This window comes from Lepisma saccharinum, chromosome 1, assembly GCF_977018435.1.
Source record: "Lepisma saccharinum chromosome 1, izLepSacc3.1, whole genome shotgun sequence".
NCBI lineage: Eukaryota > Metazoa > Arthropoda > Insecta > Zygentoma > Lepismatidae > Lepisma > Lepisma saccharinum.
Window position 1 is genome coordinate 4,379,869 of NC_139229.1, and position 24,931 is coordinate 4,404,799.

The 24,931-nt window shown below is 37.7% G+C and overlaps 1 protein-coding gene across 5 annotated transcripts in view; it reads right to left on the minus strand.

Annotated features, from left to right (window-relative positions):
* LOC145991986 (putative caffeoyl-CoA O-methyltransferase 1) overlaps positions 1-24,931 on the minus strand; it is an 82,897-nt gene that overhangs the window by 12,486 nt on the left and 45,480 nt on the right. For 3 of the 5 annotated variants that reach the window (XM_083130068.1, XM_083130618.1, XM_083129436.1), the window contains exons 2-3: positions 6,813-6,911; positions 5,830-6,068 (exon numbers count right to left, since the gene is read on the minus strand). In XM_083130068.1, the coding sequence (XP_082986194.1) occupies positions 5,830-6,068; positions 6,813-6,907 (334 nt within the window). In that variant the 5' untranslated portion in view covers positions 6,908-6,911. Of the gene's footprint in view, positions 1-5,829; positions 6,069-6,812; positions 6,912-16,634; positions 16,878-17,042; positions 17,078-24,931 lie in introns of those variants that run through there. The other 2 variants (XM_083128987.1, XM_083128434.1) reach the window with 2 other exon arrangements.

A 24,931-nucleotide genomic window follows, 5' to 3' on the forward strand; every position in this document is an offset into this window, starting at 1 on the left:
ATAAACAATAAAATAATAAGGTACAATAAAAAAGCGGAGGTAGAACAATGGTAAAGGGTCTACCAATTTGAATGTCAGAACTTCGAAAGAGTGTTATGGCAACACTAACTGGAATGACAAGATGGAACTGTGACATCTGTGTGCAATAGTCTGTGGCAAGTTATCATGGAGAGATCCACAATGCAACAACACATACAAATTATTCAAATTTATTATCAAAATTAGTGTTCAGTTCGACAGGCATTTCGTGCATTGAGAGGAATTTCATCATATTTTCCGATGAAGCACATTTTTTCTTCATGGCTACATTAACAAACAAAACTGTAGGATTTGGGCAGATGAAAATCCGCAAGTGATTCTGGACGTACCCCTTCATCCTAAGAAAGCGACAGTGTGGTGTGGTTTTTGGGCAATGGCATGATCAGGCCTTATTTTTTTTGAGGACCAACATGGAAATCACGTGACTGTCAATGGGGAGTGATACAGGAATATGGTGGTGCAGTTTCTGTGGCCTAAACTGGCAAATCTTGACATCAACAATGTGTTTCTCCAACAGGATGGTACAATTTGCCACACACCTCGCCTAACAATGGGATTATTGCAGGAAAAGTTCCCTGGACGAGTTCTGTCCAGAAAGGGTGATGTGAACTGGCCACCAAGATCATGTGACCTAACCCCCTGGATTTTTTTGTATGGGGTTATGTAAAATCTAAGGTCTATGAGACTAAGCAACGCACAGTTTGCGACCTGAAACAGAACATCGAACGAACTATTGAGGCTATACTGTTCAATATGTGTGCAGACATGCTGGAAAATTGGACATTCAGAATAATAAAAAAAAAAAAAATTGGTTTTCATTATATCTAATTTTAAAGATCTGATGTTCAAATTGGTAGACCCTATACATACAACTACAATATTAGAGAATTAGAATTAAATTGTCTAAATTGTAACAGTCATCTTAACGATCTATCCACTAACTTTACCACATTCAAGTACTGGAATGAGTATGGATATTTCTGAGTGCCCCTTCACCCTCACTGTCACTATAGCCTGAGGGGCAGAAAAACAATGTAAGAATGTAAGAAAAATATACACAGTAATTGGCATAGAAAGATAAAAAAAAGTTAAGGAAATTTCAAAATACTAACCATCAATTTACAGCTGCATATTTATAACATCGGATGAGAATCCTGGATTTCATGGTTGTTGCCAAAATTTTTTGTAAGGGAGTACAGCCTTTGACTGAACTGCATTGCTATTTTATTTTATTAGTAACTTTTATCTTTGAAAGTAGGAAGGACATTTTAATCATAAACATATGTTTTGTAATCTCTTACACCAAAATCTAATGTTTTGGAATTTTGACAATTCGTGCATCAATTCAGTCCTTGAATTCATGGAAGTCAGGACAGGTTCGTAGACCCCACACTGGAAATTGGCATAGTACATATCATTCATTCATTGTTTTCTGCCTAATTGGCAGGTTTTTCACTGCAATCTCCAGCTTTCCCTGTTCTCTGCCTTACGCTTCGTAATAGCATACGACCCAGTTAATTTAATATCATCCATAAGCTGATATCTCTTTCTTCCACGGACTTTTCTTCCTTCAACCATTCCCTCCAAGGCATCTCTTAGCAGGCAGTTCCTTCTTAGACAAGTGTCCTAACCAGTTTCTTTTCCTCTTCTTGATGGTCTTCAGTATAGATCTTTTTTCACCAACTCTTTCCAGTACGGCTTCGTTTCTTACCTTGTCCGTCCATTTTACACGCTCCATTTTTCTCCATGTCCACATTTCAAAAGCTTCGAGTCGTTTTTCTTAATTTCTTCTCAACGTCCAGGTTTCTGCACCATATAGTGCTACACTCCACACAAAACATCTCACTAATTTCTTCCTTAGACCTATATCAATGGGTCCACAAAAAACATGTTTTCTTCTATTGAAAGCTTCTTTTGCTATTGCGATTCTCATCTTCACTTCTTGTTTGCAGCTCATGTCAATGCTTATAGTGCATCCGAGGTACTTGAAGCTATCCACTTGCTGGATTCTTTCATTGTTTGCTCTCACATTAACCTTGGTTTCCGTCCTATAACCATTGCCTTTGTTGTCTTTTCATTAATCTTCATCCCATACTGCTCACAGCTGCTGTTTAACTCTTCTAACATACTATTTATGGTTATTTCATCCTCAGCGAATAATGCCATGTCATCAGCAAATATTATGCAGTTTATTCTTCTTCCTCCCAATTTGACACCTCCTGTTCCCTGGAAACAATTTTTCACTATATCTTCTAAATAGATATTAAACAAAGTAGGCGATAGGCAGCATCCTTGTCGTACTCCTCTTCCAATTTCACAGCCTTCTGTCATTTCGTCTCCTGTTCTCACTTTAACTCGTTGATTCATGTACAAGTTGCTTAGAAGTCTTCTCTCTTTCCAATCTACACCAATTTTCTTCAGAATTTCTAAAAGTTTAACCCAATTCACTCTATCAAAGGCTTTCTCCAGGTCTACAAATACTACAAACACCTCCTTTCCTTTCTCTAAATATCTTTCCCCAATGGTCCTCAGTAAACCAATTGCATCCCTTGTACCTCTTCCTTTCCTCAAACCAAACTGTTCTTCCTCTAACTCGCCACTGACCTTCGAGTATAGGCGTCTGTTCAGAATTCTTAGAAGAATTTTTGCCGAGTGAGATATCAAGCTGGGTTGTCCTGTACTCAGAACATTTTCTGGCATTGGTTTTCTTCTGCAGAGGTACCAAAACAGTCTCCGTGAAATCTTGTGGCCAATCCCCTTTCTCATAAATTTAATTGCATAAGTGCAGTATTTCTCTTTTTCCATCTCCCAGGCATTTGATAAGTTCAACAGGAATTTCATCAGTGCCCGTTGCTTTCCCATTCCTCATTTCTTTGAGTGCTTGCTCAAATTCTTCATTCAGGATATAGTATCCTTTCTCATCACCAGGCACGTCGTCTTCATTTTCTACATTCAGACTGTCTGGGCGATTCTCTTTCTGGTAGAGCTCTTCAACGTACTTTCCCCACACATTCGATATTCCTTTTTTGTCTGTGATTTCACATCCTTCCTCGTCTTCTATCATCCACATTGTTTTCCATTTCTTCTTTTGGAAGCCCAAGCAGTTTACTTCACGATACATCAAGTCATACCTTCCTCTTTTTTCCAGTTCTTCAATTTCTTCACATTTTTGTTTCATCCATTGTTCTTTTGCCCTGTCAGTTTCTCTTCTTAGCTGGTTATTCAGTATCTTGTAATTATGTCTTCCCTCTTCTGTATTTACATTCTTCCATTTTCTCCGTTCCTCCATTTTTTCCAGCATACTTTCTGTAATCCATGGTTTCTTTGCACTTTTCCTTTCCCTGTAGCCTATTGTTTCATCCACTGCCTTCTGTAAGCAGCTTTTTATTCCATCCCACATCTCATCCTTATTGTTACAACTAGCTTTAAACTTATTATAGTTTCCTTGGAAATGTTCGGCAAATTTTTGTCTTTCGTCTTCTTCCCTTAGCTTCTCTAAGTGGGGTTTCTTGCTCACCTGGTTTTGGGTTATCTTCTTCAATGTAAGATTGATTTCTCCTATTAGCAAGATGTGGTCTGAATTAATGTCAGCTCCTGGCAATGTCTTCGCATTTTTCAAACAATTTCGAAATCTTTCTTGTACCAGTATGTAATCTATCTGGTATCTTTTACAATCTCTTGGACATATCCAGGTGTACCTCCTTCTCTTATGTTGCTGGAACAGTGTGTTTCCAACAATTAGGGAGTTTCTTTTACAGAAATTTACCAGGCTTTCCCCTCTCTCATTTCTCTCGCCTAATCCATATCTTCCTACTGTACTTCCATCCTGCCTTTCTCCTACTACAGCATTCCAATCACCCATTACGATAATGCACGAACCCTTTCTCTCTTTTTCCATCAATTCCTCTATCTTCTCATAGTTTTCATCCACTTCTTCTTCTGACAACCCACTATGTGGCATATACACTTGAATTAACACTAAGTCTTTCTTCTTTCCTTGAAGTTTCACCATTATAATCCTGTCATCCACATAACGCACTGCTATAACTTTATGTTTCACACGTGGTCCTAGCACTATTCCCACACTACGGTTTCCTTGTTGATCACCTCCAGAATAAAACATCTTGAACTCGTCACTCACTATTTCACCATTTTGTTCCCACCTCACTTCTGATATTCCCATAACCAAGTTACAAAAAAGCAGAACATTTGTTATTCTTATTGTTAATAACAGAGAAAAGTTAATTCAGTTAGTATTGGAACAGAATAACGAAAGAAAAATGCAGAAGATCGTAAAAATACAGGAACCAAGTTATATTTTTCATATTGTAATATTTAATCCAAAGAAGAAATGAATCCACAGTTTCAAAATTTCCAAAAATTGTAGTTTTAGGTAAGAGGCCATACAACACAAACTTTATTAGTAAAATTCCTCAAACTTTCAAAAGCAGAGAGACATAAAAGTTCATAATAAAATACAATAATTTCAGTTCACTAATTGAATGAAATTAAAAAGAAAATAATGGAAAACTGCTTTACTTCATATTCACTTGTCTCCCCATTTTATATCACTAATAATTAATTTTGAGCAAATTTTGATTATTTTATTAGCTTCAGAGCATTTATTATTCTATATTAGTTGTAATAATTATTATTGTTATTATTTAAAATATTCAACTTTTATCATTAGTCTGATCCATACTGCAAAAATTGTAGACGAAACCAATTCTTGGATTAAGTGATAGAATACGAAAGCATGTAGTTCTGGTTTGGTTAGTGCATTTAATCACTTTTTTTTTTCTTGTACAACACATTTTCTACTGAAATACCAAATTTCCTTCTGTTTGAAATGAAGGCTGTCAATTTCCAGGAAGGTGGGAGTCAAGTGGTTGATTCTCCCCTCTCCCGATGCTAGGTTCAATACAAAATTATTATTCTCTGTATAATTATTATATATGGTTTTCATCATTCCTTTTTTTCAATATTTTGCTATGTTACTTGGACATCAAATACATTTTAATATCTATATTGTTCACATGCAAAGAAATATTGTTAGGATGTAAAAATCGTAACACGTGATTATAATACTTACGGAGCAATGTGGTAACTTGAAACATAATTACTTGGAAAAAAATAATTTCTATGTGCAACACCTTTACATTATCAATTTGATTGATTGATTGAGTTGGTGTTTTAAGCCCCCTTTATGCACAGTAATGCTAATTGCGACTGCACCTACAGTTTAAAGTGGGATCTGAACCACTATGTGGCTCCACCGGGAATCGAACCTGGGACCCCTTAATTACAAGGCGACGACGCAACCACCGCACCATCATTTTGAGAAGTTTGTGTATGAAAATGTTTAAAAGAATCAAATAATTCAAATACAACTACACTTATAAAGACACTTTATGGGAGCTATCAAACAGCGACATGGTGTCTTCACTTTACAGGAAACATTCTCCGTGCATGCACGAACAACAGAACTAACGACACGAAACACAGTATTGAGAAAAAAATCTCGGTGTGACACATGAAGCCTGTCGCATCTTCAGTTTGAAAGGTTGCACTGATTGAGGGTTCGTTTCCCAGACATCATGAAAGCTTGTGTCAAGCAAGCAGCTTTCTGTGTCAAACTTGCTGTAATTTTGACACGTGGTAACTAAACTCTATCCCAGGAAACTATGGAGTAAGCTTGTGCATAACGGAAAAGAATGGCATAAAGTGAGTGGGTGCAGTGAAGCAAGCGTGTCAATTCAATCTGAAAGCTCCCTATAATACCTGCAGTACCTATTTCCTTGAGACATTTATCTGTAAGGTCACAAGCGACCACCTTCCCACCGCTCGGGATACAGAGTGCCGCTGCCAAGGAACTTATTCCCGTGAAGACCCCGATGTCCAGCACCTTCTTAGCCTTCACAGCCTGCATCAGTGTCAGGTTCAAACTCAGGACATCCTTCTTACTCATCATCACGCCCATTGGGTGCTGGGCGGTGGCTTCACACAGTTCCTCCAGCACCGAAGGCAACCTGAAGTGAGAAAGAAAATATATTGATGATTAACTAAGAGCCTTTGGTGTGTCAACATTTTAGCTACTTGCAACCTCTTCGTAAAGGGCTTGTTTGGACACACAACAATAACATTACAATATCATATTATTCATGACTTTCAATCCACCTTTCCTTGCATTGGTTGTGGCTGAAAGCACCCAAACTTATCTCCTCGCATTTTGCTTGGTACTAACTTATGTGCAGTGGTACATCTAGGAATGGTACTAGGGGACTTTCCAGTCCACTCTACCCAAAGTTTACATAGTTTTTTTTATATAAACAAGGTGTAACACAGTCTTCAAGAAACTACTTCGAATAAGAAAATGCTCCTCAAACTTGGCTTGATGACTTATTTAACCCCAAATCAGATTATTTCTTCAGGCATGGAACAGAAAAAACTGCCCAGTGTTGACAAAATATAACATGTTCTGTACGGATTAGCATATACATGGTGAAAATAGGAAGTGGTGAAATGAAGAAACAACGACCTTTCATCCATGTTGAGCTATTAGAATAGTCTACAAAAATATGCATAAACCATTATGGTAGTAATTTATTATTTAATTTTGATTTGGAATGTAGATCATTACCACAAGACCTGAGTACAGAATTAGGAACAAATAATCATTATTATGATAATTGACAAAAAAATTCATGATGATAAATGACTAAATACTAGATTAGCAATTGGAAAGGGCTGCCCGGTCGTGACATCACACTCACCTGGAGCAATGAGCTTCTGAATAATTCCTCACTCCATCATTCTTTCGGGCACGGGTAACTGCGTCCCTCTTCTGGATATTTAATTGTGACGACATTCCTCTGCAAAAATACAAATGAAAGTGTTGAAATTTTTGTGTACTTTGGCACAGAGTGGCCTATTCGGTACTAATCTGATATTTGGCGGACAGATTTCTTCATTTTTACAGAAGAAACTACTTAAGGTAATAAGATCCTGTAGCATTGTCTAACACCTGGAAGGTGTTTTGTGTGATGTGGGAATGTTCCATAGCAGAAATTCATGTTCTCTATTGAAAATTAATTCTCCAACGTACAATAGTGTCTGGCGCGTACACTTTCGTACATCACCACGCGTCGTGATTGTGTTTTGTTCATGTTCATTGGGTATCCAGTGTTTCGAACAAAAGTTAGAAACATGACATGTCGTAGATGCGTGGTGAAATTTGTACTGGGTGTAGAAGATCCCGTGGATTTTTTAATTTAATTGAACACGGGATCGTGAAGAAAGGAAAGGAATATCGAAAATGTGGCAGTGAATGTAAGCTACTCGTTACAAGGAATGAGCTGTGGGTATATGCCTAATATGACGTGTTGTGGATGTGTGGTGGAATTCAGGTAAGTTTTCCGTATCCTGGAAACGGATTTCTTCAAATTTAAAAGTTTGGGGCTCATTTGGGGGCAGGTGACTCCAGCCAATTTCTAACATGCCTTTAACAGGGACTCTATAGAGAAAGTCGGGTAGCCGGAGGCGGGGCCATGGTAGGTCAATTACCCCAGGGGCGGAGTCCGGAATCGGTGGGAAATTTGGACTCCAAAATTTGAAACAAAAATATTTTTTTAGTTTAAATTTCCCACCGATTCCGGGATGGATATTTCTTGGGTTCCTAAGGTTGAAACACTGCATAACGAATGAAAATCGACAAAACACAAGCACGACGTGCCATATTGTGTCTCAGGTAAGCGAAAAGACTACGAGAAAGAAGTACTCGTAATGTAAAAATTGCAATTACTTTGATCAAAAAAACGTGAATACACCTTAAAGAATGTTCCGCGAAACAGATAGGTTAAGTACAAATTGACAAAAAAAAGAAGTTATAGGTGTCCGGGGAATATTAGATTCTTACCGCCTATCGAAGATCTGAACCATCTCACTATGACACACAGTCTTATGCTATGAAGGAAGGAGGGCCTCCCCAAAGGCAAAGTTCCCACATACTCGCCCTGCTATCATATGGTCCCACCCTCTTTTAAACTGTAGGTCCAATCCAGATTGCTTTTCTCTGCATAAAGTGCACTTAAACAAGCAAGCTTTGGAGGAAGGTAGGAAACTGGGCCCATGATAACACGTGAAAGTCCTGCAGGATTAAAAAAAAGCTATAACTTTAAAGTAATACATATTTTACAATGAAATATTGTCTTTATACAAAGAGGAAAATTTTAAATTTTACGCCTTGTGATTACTGGCTCCAGGGATATGTCAAGGGCCAGGCGTATGCAAAGAAAGCGACAGATCTTGACGACCTGAAGTCAAGATACGTGATGCGATTCACAACATTCTGGATGAGCACTGTTAAAATGCAATTCATAGATTCAAATGAAGATTGCAAGAGTGTTTGGACTTGAATGACAGCCAGTTGCAGAACTTATAATAAACCAAACCACATCAAAAATTAATTTTAGTTTCTTCTGTGCAACAAACCTATTACTTTAAAAGTTATAGGTTTTTAGAATCATGCAGGACTTTTAAAACAGACTGTATAAGTACTTAAACAATTTGCTCTTTGTTTTCAAGGAAACAACAATGCCTTGTCAATGGCAGCAAAGTTGCCAACTCCTAAGAAATTAGATTCCTAGCTTTTAGAGTCACAGTTTTATTGAAATAAACAATTTTATGTACATTTTCTAATCAAGTTTCCTTGTGTTATTTTAGTCTGGGCTTCAGGATTTGCAGATGGGTCATTCCACAGAATTTCATCACAAAAAAATAAAAATTGTTGCTCGACCATTTTTGATTTTCTTCATATTTGGTATGTTGAACCCCTTGGAAAAGAGAAGTCAAAAACAGGTTTCAATTTTGTTTTATCTGTTATGGTTTTTAAGTTTCAGGGTGTCGAAAATCGCGCAATTTCACGAAAAATCAGCTTTTGCAAAATATTTAATATCTTCATAACGAATGAAGATATTTTAAAAATTCCAAGAATATTGGAATCTGCATATATTGCAGTACTAAAAAAGTTACATGGTTAAGTTTTGTAATAAAAAGCAACCTACGATCAGTGTATCGGAAATATGAGAAGAAATTGTGTAAAATCGCTGAGTTTTTTTTTATTATTATTATGAAAGGGGGACAGATAACATGTTAATTTTATTTTTATGTTGTAATAGTTTGTTAGTTAATTTACCATAAAAATAACCAAGTTGTTAACTGCTCCCCTTTCTGAGATACAAGAGCTTAAATATCGGGAAATTAGCAAAAAACAGCTTTTTGACCCCCCTGTAACTCAAAAGGGGGAGCAGGTAGATTACCAAATTTTGAAGATGCTTCATATGAGTGAGCATGTTCAAAATCTCAAAATGTGGTGTTGTTATTTAAACTACTTATGGAGATACAGGCATTTTCCTTTATTACATTTCAACGTCAATGCTTCCTGGAATAAGAAACAGGAAAAATTCTAAAAATAATGTTCACACCTTAGAGGATGGATTTTTAAGAAATAATATCACGCATTGACTCACATTAACTGCAGCAATAACAAGATAATGCAGTATAGAGAATGAAGACTGTATGCTTCGTTGTTGTCCTAATTGTCCAGGGACTGAGTTCTTCCACCAGTACCTGCGTGAAGCCATAGATATTGACAATGAACTGCTTGATTCACCTGTTAACTACAAACAGTGGACCACAACTGAACGTTGTGAGCTACTGTCTATGTCGGATAAACAAGATTATGAAACTTAGAATGCATCATTATATTGCTAAGAGGCAGTCACAGTACATAAAAGACAGAAAAAGTAATCTCAAACCACATGAATGCATAGTACAAGGAGACTTCGCTGAGAACTTCACCTTCATCCTTTAGGATGAGATACAATCTTACCATTGGGTAAATGCTCAGGCTACAGTTCATCCATTTGTTCTGTATTTTAAAAAGGAAAATGATGCCGATATAACAAACGCAAGCTTCTGCAACACCAAAAGAAATGTTTACTTTCTGCAGAGATAATATACCGGTGGTAAAATATTCATATGTTACTAAAGAAAAGGTTGAAGAAACAGCTGAATTCCTAGCTGAAAGATTTCATTCATCAATTACAATAAAGCATGCTCGAGATTTCCACAGTTTTGTCCCTGTTAATAAGACCACTTTCAGAGTCCGTCAGACATAATTTTCTGCAAACTTCGAAGATATGAGAATTTCTATTGAGGAAGACTGTGGTTGCAATGTATTATTTGAGTCTGTTAAAATAGGCAGCCATGTGGCATGTATTTATGATGGAAAGTGGTGGCTGGGAGTCGTCAAAGATATATGTGAACATGAACAGGACTTCCATGCACACTTTTTTCATCCTTGTGGTCCAAGTACAAGTTTCAAATTATCCAAGGATGACTATGTGTGGGTAAAATCAAAAAACATTTTGAAGGATTTATCACCATTTGAGGTAACAGCACCTACAGGAAGAGTACATAACATCCAACCAGAGATGAGTGAAACAATTGAGAGTTGCTTAAATGCAAGACCATGAAATAATAGCCCCCTACTTTGTTAATGAGGAAATATACATTGTTTTTACCATTAGTTACAGCTTATCACAATTTTGTACATTTGCACAACTAAGCCTACCTACTCATCAATAAAAAAAAACACTATTATACATTTTCTTTTTTGTTTAACGAAATGGTTATTTTATTAAATTGAGATAAGTCCCCAAGTTGTAGAGTATGAGCGCTTATTGAACTGGCTGATTAAAAAAAAAACACCTAAAATATTAATGAAATTTGTATTATATGTTTTCTTTGTGTCAGAGCAGAATAAAAAATAAAAATATTTGTACTTTCACAAATTTTTTTGAGTTTTATTTCTCTAGCGATGTAACGAATTGACGTTGAAATATCATAAAGGAAAATGTCTGTATCTCCATAAGTAGTTTGAATAACAACACCAAATGTTGAGATTTTGAACATGCTCACTCATGTGAAGCATCTTCAAAATTTGGTAATCCTACCTGCTCCGCCTTTTGAGTTACAGGGGGGTCAAAAAGCTGTTTTTTGCTAATTTCCCGATATTTAAGCTCTTGTATCTCAGAAAGGGGAGCAGTTAACAACTTGGTTATTTTTATGGTAAATTAACTAACATACTATTACAACATAAAAATAAAATTAACATGTTATCTGCCCCCTTTCATAATAATAATAAAAAAAAACTCAGCGATTTTACACAATTTGTTCTGATATTTCGATACACTGATCATAGGTTGCTCTTTATTACAAAACTTAACCATGTAACTTTTTTAGTACTGCAGGATATGCAAATTCCAATAAACTTGGAATTTTTAAAATATCTTCATTCGTTATGAAGATATTAAATATTTTGCAAAAGCTGATTTTTCGTGAAATTGCGCAATTTTGTGATTTTCGACACCCTGTAACTTAAAAACCACAACAGATAAAAAAAAATTAAAAACTGTTTTTGACTTCTCTTTTCTAAGAGGTTCAACATACCAAATATGAAGAAAATAAAAAATGGTCGAGCAACCACCTTGTGATGATATTCTGTGGAATGACCCAGATGGCCTAGTTGATTTGGTGTTTTAAGTCAATTTTGTGCACAGTAAGGATAATCGGAACCCGGCCTAGTGCATCAAACCCAGCACCCCTTGATTACAAGGTGATGATGCTACCACTGCGCCATCAGGGAGGCCTTCAGATAGCCTAACCAACCTAGAATATATGCTCCTGTCTGTACATGTGGCCATTTTGCACCCTTCAAACTATGGTAGACAAGGAAAATCCACTCATCTAAAATCCCTACCTGAAGGTTAAGAAATGTTTGTAAAAACCGCTTTCAGAAAGGTTAAAAGCAGTGGCGAGTGGCGGCAACTATGACGGGTAGTGCCAACGTGATCAAGAAATCTAAAGAAAAACCTCCGCAATGCCATGCCCAGTCCCCCCTCCTTGAGGTTGCGCCAGTGGCCAAGATGTTTATCCTCATTTGGTAACATGGAAAACAACGTCTGTTTAAGTAATAACGTACTAATCTGATTCATCTTCACTCACTAATCTATCTTTATACACTACAGGACACTTCCCTAAAAAAATATAACAATTACAAGAGGTAAGGAAAAACAAATCCTATCACCTTTTCCTCCTCCATGCACATGTATTCTAACTGGATGTCAAAAATATCTTTGTTATGAAAAGAAATTGTCGAAATGCCAAAGGTAACTCGCATCATCATAGGATTTTTTACTTTTACATTTTTAAAAAAGTCTGGAGGGCCCTCTTGGTGCATCTATCTATTATCAAAAATGTTCATTTAACTTTGGAAAAATACTAGGTTCATTTCTCCAAAAGTAGGCAAAAAATTACTCCCCAACGGGTCTTACAAATCAGTCGGATGTAGCGACTTTTCTCTGAAGGTGGCAACTGTGCCAACACTGCGAAAATTCCCTTGCTGTGCCAGGCGAAGACGGGCACGGTTTCTAATGGGCTAACCCCCCACCCCCTCCCCTGCTACTTTGTTCTCGGCTCATGGTGGAAATGTTCCTCGCTGAGACTCCATCAACCCTCTGCACGTGTGTCAACTTGGTTAGGTCCATGGGTTAGACCATCATTAGGCCAGCTCTTGGGCGGCACAGACTGTTGCCTCACAAGGGTACGAACGAAACAGCTGGCGATGTAGTGAGGAGGCTGGGGCGGTCGTCATGTCAGCTTGATTGATTGCAAGATTCGAATCTCCTTGTCTGTAAACTGTCAATGTATTCATTTAACAATACTTGGCGAGGTATGTGTTTCTTCTGAGGGTAGTGCCATGGCATGGCGGCTCTACCCTTTGCGTCGATGCTGGTTAAAAGTGTAATGTTGTAAAGGGTGCTGCAGACGACATATACAACACATTAAAAAGGTAAGGGCACATTTTCTGTGTAAAATATCTACTGTAGCATCTATAAACATTAAGAATGTAAAAGGTAATAGGTAAAGTGTTCCCCTGTGCATTGCACCACGCTATGAAGGCGTATAGAGGGTGTGGGGGTAATGCCCCACACTTTCTTGATCCGGTCGTGAGTGGGGGTGATGTGATCAGCATCACGCCCCTGACAGCCTTTACCCCCCAGGGTTTCCCCCAGGTACCCATGTTATTCGATGCTGGGTGGGCGCCGGAGCTGCTTCCATCGTTAGAAAAGTTCCCGAATTTGAACCGGCCGGGGATCGAACCCGGGACCTTTAGGATGGTAGTCAGACGCGTTACCGACTGAGCCCCTATTTTCCTTCAATCCTCTTCTCTCACCGCTGTCATTTTTTGGTAACAGTATGGTATAGTGAAAACACATTTCTTCTAATTTACAGGAGAAATTACTTGCGGAATTGAGTTTCTGTAGACTTTTGGGTAAAACTATCAAAGTCGGGAAATGTCTGTAACTTGTTTATTCTGTAATTGTCGACATTCGTACTTACCTATTCTGCATTGCGAAAGATTGTTTAACAAGGGATTTAGCTTTTTTTAAACTAAATTAGTATATATTATCGACATATCGAGTAATTATTGTTCATTCTTTTCTCACTTCCTGAACACGCAAAATTGCGGGCAAATCTTGACTAGCGTTGTGTTTCAAACGGCAAAGCAGTGTTACAACCTTCTTAACAGAGAAATTTCCGCATAGCCCCAAAAAACATTCGGGATAGTATGACCATCCACGAATAGCCCCAAAAACCCTTTCCGCAAAAACCATTCCCGCATAGCCCCAAAAACCATTCTGGATAGCCCAACGCACCCATCACGGTAAGGTCAGGTTAGGTTGCTTTAGGTTGGGCAATATAGTGAAAAAACTGTGCATTTGGAAACACTTACCGGGGATTACTCATCAGATGCATGCAACATCCGGTTCAAGTACATGGATGGAAATGCAAGCAACAGCTTTCGTGCATCGGACAGACATTATTATAGAAAAATACATGATTTAGCAGCCAAATACATTGAAAAATGCTAGAAAAATCTTCTATGACCTTCCGAAATTACACAGAAACTCAATTCCGTAAGTTCTTTCTCCTGTACATTTGAAGAAATCCATTTCCAGACTATGACATTTTTACCGACTTTTGGAAGCCGTGGAAGTGTTTTCTCCCTTCGTTCAACTTATTCCGCCGGTAAATCATGTATTTTTCGACATTAATGTATCTCCGATGCAAGATAGCAATTGCCACCATTACCGTTGACTACAGGAATCAAATGTTCCGTGCGTTTGATTGTGTAAAACCCTGTTAGTGAAGCAACCACACGGTAGTTTTACAACATGGCGTGTGAAGGTTCCACTGTGAAAATCTTTCCGGATATGAAGACCCACAAGATTTTTTAATTGAACATGGAATCGTCAAGGAAGAAATGGCATGTCCTAGTATATGTAAGTGAATTTTTTAAGCAAGCCGGTACCATGCAGTAGTGAAAGTGAAACAGCATTTTTTTTTCCAATTTAATTTTCTGGTTGCCTAACCTAACCTTCCGTGAATTGTTTGTGGATCAATTTTCGCTTAAAAACCTTCTGTGAATAGTTTGTGTGGCATTTTTCGGTTAATAAGTTTGGAAACACTGCATATCAGCTGATGATAGACAACGTGAGTCAAGATTTGCCCGCCATATTATGTGTAATCAAAGCGAATTAGTACCGAACAATAAATACTTGTAATGTGAAAAATGGCGCTTTTTTCAGTGAAAAATGGCACTTTTTTCAGTGAAAAATGGCACTTTTTTCAGTGAAAAAAGCAAAATCCCATGTTCAAAAATGCGGTACCTGTCTGATATCGCCCGAACGGATTTCTTCAAATTTACAGGAGAAACTACTTACTGAAATCACTTTCTGTATCATTGTCGAGGTTCTTTCGCGGAAACTAAAAACTTCACCATAGAATGCTGCAGAACAATAAATAATCAGCTTTTACGTAAGGAACTTGCATCTTCTGTAACATTAGGCCTTTGTTTCCATTATGTACGTGCAGATGGCTCGAGCGTTGAAAGTCACCCGGTCTCGGCACTGTTTCCAAACGTGCCTTTTTTTTACGAGATTTTTTTTTAATTATTTTTTTTTAACTATGCTTACCTAACCTAACCTTGCCGGAAATGGTCCATGGGGCTATCGTGAATGGTTTTTGGGGCTATCCGTCAATGGTTCGTGGGGCGGTACTATTATAGTATAAGGGAAACATCTATAAATCATATATTTCACACTTTTTTACATTGCTAATGTACTATTTTGGAATGTACTATTTTGGAATGTGGAACATTTCCTAAGGTGAAATAATGTATTTCTAACTAAGATAATGTCTATTTCTTACATTTCCAAGTACTTACTGTTACTTGTTATTTCGATTCTGTAACACATTATGGCAGGCGATAGCGTACTGGTTCAAGGAAACAGGGCTAGAGTCTAGTTTACGTCCTTCTTGCGTACTCCTTCTTGCCAGTTTACAAAACCGTGCTAGAAGACTGCCGGCGCTCCGGCATCTCGTAGGGTAAGTAAGTTTTTCTTTTTACACTTTCTGTCACTAACCATTCACGGGAACTAGGTATGCCTACGAGGTTAGGTTAGGTTCCATTAGCACTCATTTCACCCCTAAATATGTGCTTGATCATCGAAAAATGTTCTCAGTACGTTCAATCACGCATATCCGGACAACATAGGTTTATCTCGATTTTCTCCTCCAGGAAATTTTTCCTCGCCTTGGGATTTAGTTTGTTGAATTCCTTATACAATAACCTTTCCAACGATATATGACACGTATTCCTTGTGAAAAGGACATACTAGACTCTTACCGGGAAACAGCATGTTGGACAGAGATTTTCGCAGAAAACGACATGTTTTCGCATTAAAATGGATCAAAACTACATTCACGAACTTCCACAACGCTACAGAAAATGATTTCCCTAAGTACTTTCTCCTGTAAATTTGAAGAAATCCGTTTCCCTTATACTATAATGTTACCCGTGGGGCTATCGTGGATGGTTTTTGGGGCTATCGTGAATGGTCTTTGGGGCTATTGTGAATGGTTTTTGGGGCTATCCGTCAATGGTTTATGATGACATAATACACACGAAAGTAGGTATTTTTCGGTTAAGAAGGTTGAAACACTGCATACCCACTCCGAATCGACAAAACACAAGCACGACTGCACGCCATAGTGTGTTACTCAAGCATAACAAGGAAGACAAATAATGACTTGTAATATGAAAAGTTGGCACTATTTTATGGAAAAAGGCATAACTTCACCTTAAAGAATCTTCCGCAATGCAGAATATGTAAGTATCAATGCTAAAATTAAGGAAATACCCGAGTGAGAGGTGTTCGGGCCTTATCAGACAAGTACCAAAAAGGTTTCGCTATGCATAACAGATAAAAAGGTAAAGTGTTCTCCTGTGCATAGCACCACGTCATGAAGGCGTATAGGGTGTGGGCTATGCATAACAGGTAAGTACAAATGTAAATAATTAGGAAATAAACGCGTTTGAAGGTAAAAAAAAAAAAGGAAATTTCATGAAAACATATTTTTATTCTTTTTCTTAATGACGAAAGAAAGTATTTCAATTTAAAAGTTACCTCGTAATGTTCATCACGTTCACTGGATAATGATGCATAATTCGAGCTCATTTCTGCACCACATAAATTCAAAAAGCTGTTACAACTTTTGTCATTGTACGATTGCTGTCTTGTCTTCTGACTCCCCATCTATAAGAGCAGATTATTTTAGTAAAATACGAATACAAAGTATTCGCCTTCTTTTTCTGTTTCTCACTCATTTTTTGTGGAAACATTAATTCGCTACAAAAGCCCTAAATAAACGCGTGGTCATAAAACGTGTTTTTATTTTATTTTTATAAATGTATATTTGGTTGTAGCTTTGCTGCTATGCACCAGTTACATTTGTTTTACATTTTATAATTTTACAATTTCATAATTTCATAATTTTACCATTTCATAATTTTATAATATAATATTTTCTCTCACAATATAGTTTTTAAGTACATATATAATTTTCTTCGTTGGGTTCTTCAAAAGTGCTGACAAGGCGACGCCATTATATCCTGCTTCTTTTAGATCTCTTAAAAATAATCACGCGTAGTTACAACACAGGTTACAACGTGTTGACTGTTGGTGTTTGTAGTTGTCAATTGTCATGCAAAATACACTACAGTGCAGTATAATAATAGAAAGATAAGTCGTTGTGAGAAAACGGAAGTTACTTTAACACGTTAATCATAGACATAATAGAATACAAATAAACTAAATCAATTAATATATAAAGTATGAAATTGTGTTACTTATTCTCTCTCTCTATCTGTGAGGTTTGGCGAGATGTTCATTTGGGGATAAATTGTAATATGCAGTTAGGTGAACATAGTTGCCAGAAACATGCTCCTTATGGAGTCTAATAGTGTGACGTCACAGCAGACGACGCGCTGGGACCTGAGTCTAAACGGTAAAATTTACGTTTCCCCAAAACGTCTTTTTTCAATTTTACAGGAGAAATTACTTACCGAAATGCGTTTATTTATACTTTAGGAAGGTTTTGGAAGTTTGCTTTCAACTCGTTGAATTTTTTTTGCCGATAAATCATGTAATTTTCGACATTAATGTCGCTCCGATGCATGAAAGCTGTTCCCTTGATGTCCGTCTACTACGTGAACCAAATATTTGCGAGCGTCTCATGACGTAACAACCGGTCAGTGTTTCCAAACGCGCGGTTTTGTAACTTGATGGGGGTGATAACCCCCCCCCCCTTTCACCCAGTATCTCTAAGGCTATTTATGAATGGTTCGTGGGCTATTTATGTATGGTTCGTGGGGCTATCCGTGAATGGTTCGTGGGGCTATCTGTGAATGGTTCATGGGGCTATCTTTTTCACTATTGAAACCTTTGCGTGGCCCTACTAACCTATCCACGCGCCAATCGTTCGTGGGGCTATATTTTTAACTATTGAAACCTTTGCGTGGCCCTACTAACCTATCCACGCGGTAATGGTTCGTGGGGCTATCTTTTTCACTATTGAAACCTTTGCGTGGCCCTACTAACCTATCCACGCGCCAATGGTTCGTGGGGCTATATTTTTAACTATTGAAACCTTTGCGTGGCCCTACTAACCTATCCACGCGCCAATGGTTCGTGGGACTAGCGCCAATGGTTCGTGGGGCTATCTTTTTCACTATTGATACCTTTGCGTGGCCCTACTAACCTATCCACGCGCCAATGGTTCGTGGGGCTATCTTTTTCACTATTGAAACCTTTGCGTGGCCCTACTAACCTATCCACGCGCCAATGGTTCGTGGGGCTATATTTTTAACTATTGAAACCTTTGCGTGGCCCTACTAACCTATCCACGCGCCAATGGTTCGTGGGGCTATCTTTTTCACTATTGAAACCTTTGCGTGGCCCTACTAACCTATCCACGCGCCAATGGTTCGTGGGGCTATATTTTTCACTATTGAAACCTTTGCGTGGCCCTACTAACCTATCCACGCGCCAATGGTTTCAGTTGCTTTGTTTTATTTCAATCACTTATCGCACAACACTCTTGCTACCTTGCGTTCTGACGTCAGCAGACTGAAGTTTATTTTTAGGCTAAAGGCCTATGTTGTTATCCATATCATTAAAATTTCAGTAACCACCAAACGTCTCTAATTCCCTTATTTTCGTATTTTCCACATTCATACTTACGTATTCTCCATACTAGTACCTAGATATTTTGCTATGAAGAAGGTCGCAACACTGCATAACCACTGATCATGGACTACGCTAGTCAAGATTTCTCCGCCATATCGCGTGTAACGCAAGCAAAAGCGAAGAAAATAAAAATACTCCATATTTCGAAAATTGAGATTATTTGCCTGCAAAAAACGAAACGCGAAATAGAAGAATCCTTACGAATGCAGAATATGTAAGTATCAATGTGAAAAATACGAAAATAAGGGAATTAGAGACGTTTGGTGGTTACCGAAATGTTAATAATTATTATGAGGGAAAATAGCATTGAAATGGATAGGAAGAAAACAAGTTCTCTCGTTGCGAAGACTCAGTCCCAGCGCGTCGTCTGCTGTGACGTCACCACTAATGGACTCCATTCTGACGCACACACATACGGGTGTTCTCGACTTGAGGAATACATGCTGTTTTCGACAGATTTCCAATCATGCCTTGCACCGCTGACGTAAAATTGAGGCCGTATCCGAAAGGTACAAGACAGATGATCTCACTTCCGTGAAGACTATACTTCAAGCCTGTACTTCGCACCTTTCGGACGCAGCCTGAATATCTTCCATTACTATTTGTTTCGAGAGAATAGTATTTGTAACATTGCTAAAGTAAATGGCCCAGTGTTGAACCACGAACCAGTATTCGACACATAAAGACGATTTTATTATTATTATTATTAAAAGTGAAGAAACAAGGCAATGTGCAAGCCTAGCAATACCAGAAAATGTTTTGCAACACTGCAAGAAGGAGAGTGTCGTCCCAAATTTTGTTTTGATTTGTTTTCTCGGTTTCCTTGTCAATTTTATTAAAGGTACGTGTAACTTATTTGACAGTTAATTATTATTTTGATTATTTTCACAATTACTTCAAGATAATGTGCTTGTGTATGCGTTCAAATTTTTGAGTTTATTAACCCCTATGTCGAACATTGGGTCACACATATTATGAGTGCTCCAAAGTTCGACACCTTCGAATACTAGACAAGCTAAATGAAACAAGTTCACATTACCAATCCCATGGCCGTATTTAGAGGGGGAGGTTAGGGTTGAAACCTCCCCCCGAAACTTCTGGCATGTTGGATTAATGGGAGTTCAGAAACTAAAATTTGTAACACATTTACAAAAAATTATTCGCAATTTCACAAAAATACAACAGAGACAATTCTGAAACGATGGAGCTACAATTTTCAAACATTTTGAATTCTGAAATTTGAGCGAAACTGGTTTAATTCTCAGAATCGCAGCCCACCCGCGACCCCTTCATTTCACTTCTGCTGTCCTCTTTCCAGTGCTGTTCCTGGATCAGACTGAAAATTCCCTTATGTTGTGATTGTCTCAAAATTTCCATTCTAACTTTTGAATTCGTTGTTCGATAGGGGTTTAAATTCCCCTTTATAAGAGTTCAAACCTAGGATATGAGCTTTGTAGCGCATTACATTCACTACCCTTTACCCAGCGGTCGATATAGTACATACCATAGGCGCCGACTCCATGGGGCTGGGGGGGGGGGTCTCGAGCCCCCCAATATTAACGATGTGGAGGCAGAGCCCCCCAAATAATTTTGCTTAAGAGGATCTAATGTATTATTTTGCTTCTCTTGTAAAGTTTACTCTGAATTGTGCCACATGAACTTAACTTTAAATACACATTTAAAATTTTCTAGACCATCAACTTTGGGGGGCTGAGACCGCTAAACCATCAACTTTGGGGAGGCTATGACCAGAGACAGCAAAACACATGACTTATTACTATATACTAAGTATGTAATTTTGAGTATTGTTAAAATATTTACTAAAAAGAGTTTCAAAATACGATGTGCATGAACTAAGGTCAGGGACGTCGTTAGGGGGGGCCTGGGGGGGCTTTGGCCCCGGCAGTTGTAACTCTGGCCCCCGCAAACAAAATTTTGATCGATTAAAAATTATCCTAAATTAATACTACATATTATTTTCTGGTAAATTTGTAGCAGAGTTGGAAACACTGTTCTGAAAAAAAATCTTCGGAAGCAAATGTAGGACAGCAAAATTCCACCCTTTCCTTGCTTACCAGATTATATCCAAGGTCATAAAATCTGCCTGCTTAGAGGTTATTACCCTTGCCCTAAGTTCCTGGAAACCAGAGACCCGACCCTTTTGTTGCAAATGACCCTTCCAATACAGATGGAATCAAAGACTCCGCCGTGGCCGAGCGGTCAACAGTAGGTGGTCGAGCGACATAGGCTATGGAGAGAGTTCTCCAGTACTGACATTGTTCTGAGATTTAAAATTGCTCTATGCTTCAGCTTCAGAGCCACAGATTAGCTTTGTGTTCTTGCTTGCGAGGAAGGTCTGCTATCGGGTTCCTACGGTCACTGTGTATTTGTTCGTGTGTGGGAAGAGTTCTAGCGTTGTTGTGCATTTCCATCTTGAATGGATAAATTTATCAAAACCGGATATTTTAAAACTATCTCAAAACATGTGGAAGATGACGGCAATGAAGAGGGTGTTGGTCCAAGTTCTGACGTTCCAAAGTTAGACAAAACAAGTGAATGTACTAATGTGAAAACAATTACTGATCTTGGGGTAGATAATCCTAGGCAACCACTTTTGCAAAACTATCCAAATACTACGTTCGGAAAGCGAAAGCGGTCATTTCAAAAATACTGGTTTGCATCTGCGCCGTGGCTAGAATATAGTGTGGAACTTGACGCATGCTTTTGTTTTCTATGCCGTAAATTTGGCACAGATTCAGGATATGCAGAACCAAATTTCAGGAAAATAGGGATGCGCAACTGGAAGAAAGCATGTGAAAAAATCAAGGAACACAAAGGAACGTCATACCATCTAAAATGCATGGAACTGTGGGCGAATTACAAAGTGAGTACCAATCAGTTTTGTAAAACAATTATATATATATATATATATATATATATGTGTGTGTGTGTGTGTGTGTGTGTGTGTATGTTCGTAGATTAAATTTAAAAAATGAAATATGTGTATGTCTGTATCCAGTGTTCAAATTGAAAAAATGGTGAGGGAAAAATTTCACAGCTTCCCTATTCTAATTTTGAGAATTGTACCTGATAGAAAGCCAACTGCGTTGGGCAGAAATTTCTCTAGGGGAGGGGTTTCAAGAATCCCGTATCTAAAGCATACGGACTGATTTATATAAATTTCTTGGGTTCAAAGTAAATAACACAAATTTTCCAATTAGTGTACAAGGTTTCAGTAATCACTGATCTCGTCTCAGCGGACTTTTATTTAATATCAGAATTATTTTTCTTAGAGGAAGGCAAATTAATCAGGAAATATTTTCTCATTAAATATATATTGTAATTTGCAAACCAACAACAGTATTAATTTTAATGTAAAATTTAGTTCAGAAACTGACAATATATATGTTGATATTAATGTAACATTTACTTGAAATTGAAAGAAATGATTGCGTCAAATTCTGAGCAATGGCAAAATATGATCTAGAATATAGATATGAGGGTAAATTCTTTACATGGTCAGGAGTTAAATTAACCCTTTCATGCATAGCAACCTCATATGAGGCTGTATTTTAAATAATTTATTAAAAATATGTCCATTAGTGTATTTTTGAAACTATTGCATCCATAGATGCATATAAGCCTCAGGTGAGGTTTTTTAAACCTTTCATGGTTCGTCGCTAGATGGCTGGTGCTGCTTCTTTCTTGTGTTCTCCAAGGTCAAGCTGGTGAGTCTTTGTTTATGCGTAGGCGTCATGTGCTGCAGTTGCTGAAGCTGGTTGTAGGTGATATAAGGACGATCAAAAGGTAAGAAAATGATTTTATGGGTGGAATTAATCCTAGATTAGCATTCAATTCTTATGTTTTCCCCATATTCAAGAAAAAGTACTTTTTATTGTAATAAATGTTGTAACCTCATATGAGGTTTCCATGCATCTGGGGTTTTTCTGAGCATAGGAAGGAATTTTCCGAAGTGTGTTTTGCACATGCTGTGAAATTTATTTTGGCGTGACAATAACATCTTTGAAAATAAAAAGAACTTTGTGTGCTCAGTTGTAAATTGAATTACATTAGATTTCCCGTTATGTTATGGTAGCCTCATGGTTGGATGTAGAGGAGGGGGGTCATTACCCCCTCCCACAAATTGGAGAAAATACGAAGTAATACAGTGAATTTTTGTATTTCGCTTCAAATCCTACCACCCAAAAATGCAACTTTCTCTAGGTAGCAACATCACAGCTTGAAAGGCGAAATAGGGATGTGGTATGAATATGATTGCATAGTAAAGAGCTTATCATTGTATATAATGTTTTTACACAACTTAGCACCTAAATATATAAATAAAAAATTTATTTGTTTAGAACAGGTTATAAAACATAGTTACAATATTTTTCTCTTGTTACTTTTTTGCATTTTTCATGACAATCTATAGAATGATATACATTTGTTTTCAGTATTTCCTTGTTTTTAGATAATTGCAGTATTAATTTGCTTTTTCTTTGTATATTTCAGTTTTCAAAATGCCAAAAAAGCTGATAACTTCGAAGGACATCCAAATGCTACTTGACTATCCTTCAGGATCTGAAGATTGGTTCGAAACTGATGACAGTGACCTTGACAAGACCTTTCATCCTGAATCTGAAGTATCAAGTAGTGATGAAAGCAACTCCAATGAATTATTACAAATGATCAACAATTCCCCGTCAAATGATGAAAGAGAAGCTAGCAATGGGAAAAATGTTACGGTGTCTAAAAAGAAGCCTCCAAAACGTGATACAGTATGGTATAGTATGAAGGAAAATTCTCATGCAAGTATCCCTCCCCCATTTCCCGCACCAGTAACAACTAGTGTTCAGGGTGATACTCCATTTGATTACTTTACTGCTTTAGTTCCAGATGAATTGTTATGTGACATTGTGTATCAGAGCAATTTATATGCCACACAGAAAGGAAAAGAAAATTTCAATCTAACTTTGAGTGAACTGAAACAATTTATTGGCATAAATTTTGTTATGACTTATATCAAATACGCCAGAATTAAACAGCACTGGTCTTCAGACTCAGGACTTGGTTTATCTATGGTAGCTGATCGCATGTCAATCTACAGATTCGAAGAAATAAAAAGATTTCTGCATTTTTCGGATAATAATGAAGTATCCGGAGACAATACTGATCGTCTTACAAAAATCAAACCTGTAAATGACAAATTACACGAAACTTTCCACAAAGCTCGGACTCCAGAAGAATCTCATTCCGTAGATGAGATGATGATTCCATTCAAGGGACGGTCATCATTGAAGCAATATATAAAATCAAAACCTCGAAAGTGGGGATTCAAAGTGTGGGCAAGAGCAGGAGTGTCCGGATATGTATATTGCTTGAAGTCTATCAAGGTTCTGTTGCAGGAAGAGAAAATTCTAGTGAATTTGACGTTACAGGGGACGTCGTTCTCCGTCTGTGTCATGACATAATAGGGCGAAATCACAAGGTATATTTTGACAATATCTTTACGTCGGTGGCATTAGTCTTGGAGTTAGGAAAGCAAGGCATATATGTGATTGGTACATGCAGGTCAAACAGACTTCAAGGAGCTGAAGTAAAACTTTTGTCAAACAAGGAAATGAAAAAAATGAGCAGGGGATCAATGTGTGTAACTACATCTAGAGAAACCATAACAGTAACCAAGTGGAATGACAAATATGGTTCGTGTTGTTTCTTCATTTGCTGGCATAGAGCCACAAGATTCTGCCAAACGTGGGAGCAAAGCAACAAATAGTAACATTGAAATACCAAGACCTTTTGCAATACAGCTATATAATAAGCATGTGGGAGGAGTAGACCTTATGGACTTCCTTGTTGCATCATATCCTCACACATTGAAGAATAAAAGATGGTACATGCGCATTTTTCATCACATGCTAAATGTGGATGTCGTCAATGCTTGGTTGTTATGGAAATTTGATCAACAAAGAAATATGGATCTCTTGGAATTCAAAAGCTTCATTGCATCATCACTGATTTATGCTGGGGATGCAGACAACATGCACAGAAAAAGAGGCAGGCCCAGTACACCACAGGAAACAACAAAGAAGAGAAATACTCAGCGTGTTACAGAAGCACTAGGATATGATGGAGGACATCATTTTCCCAAAAAGACAGAAGGAAAGTTTGCACTT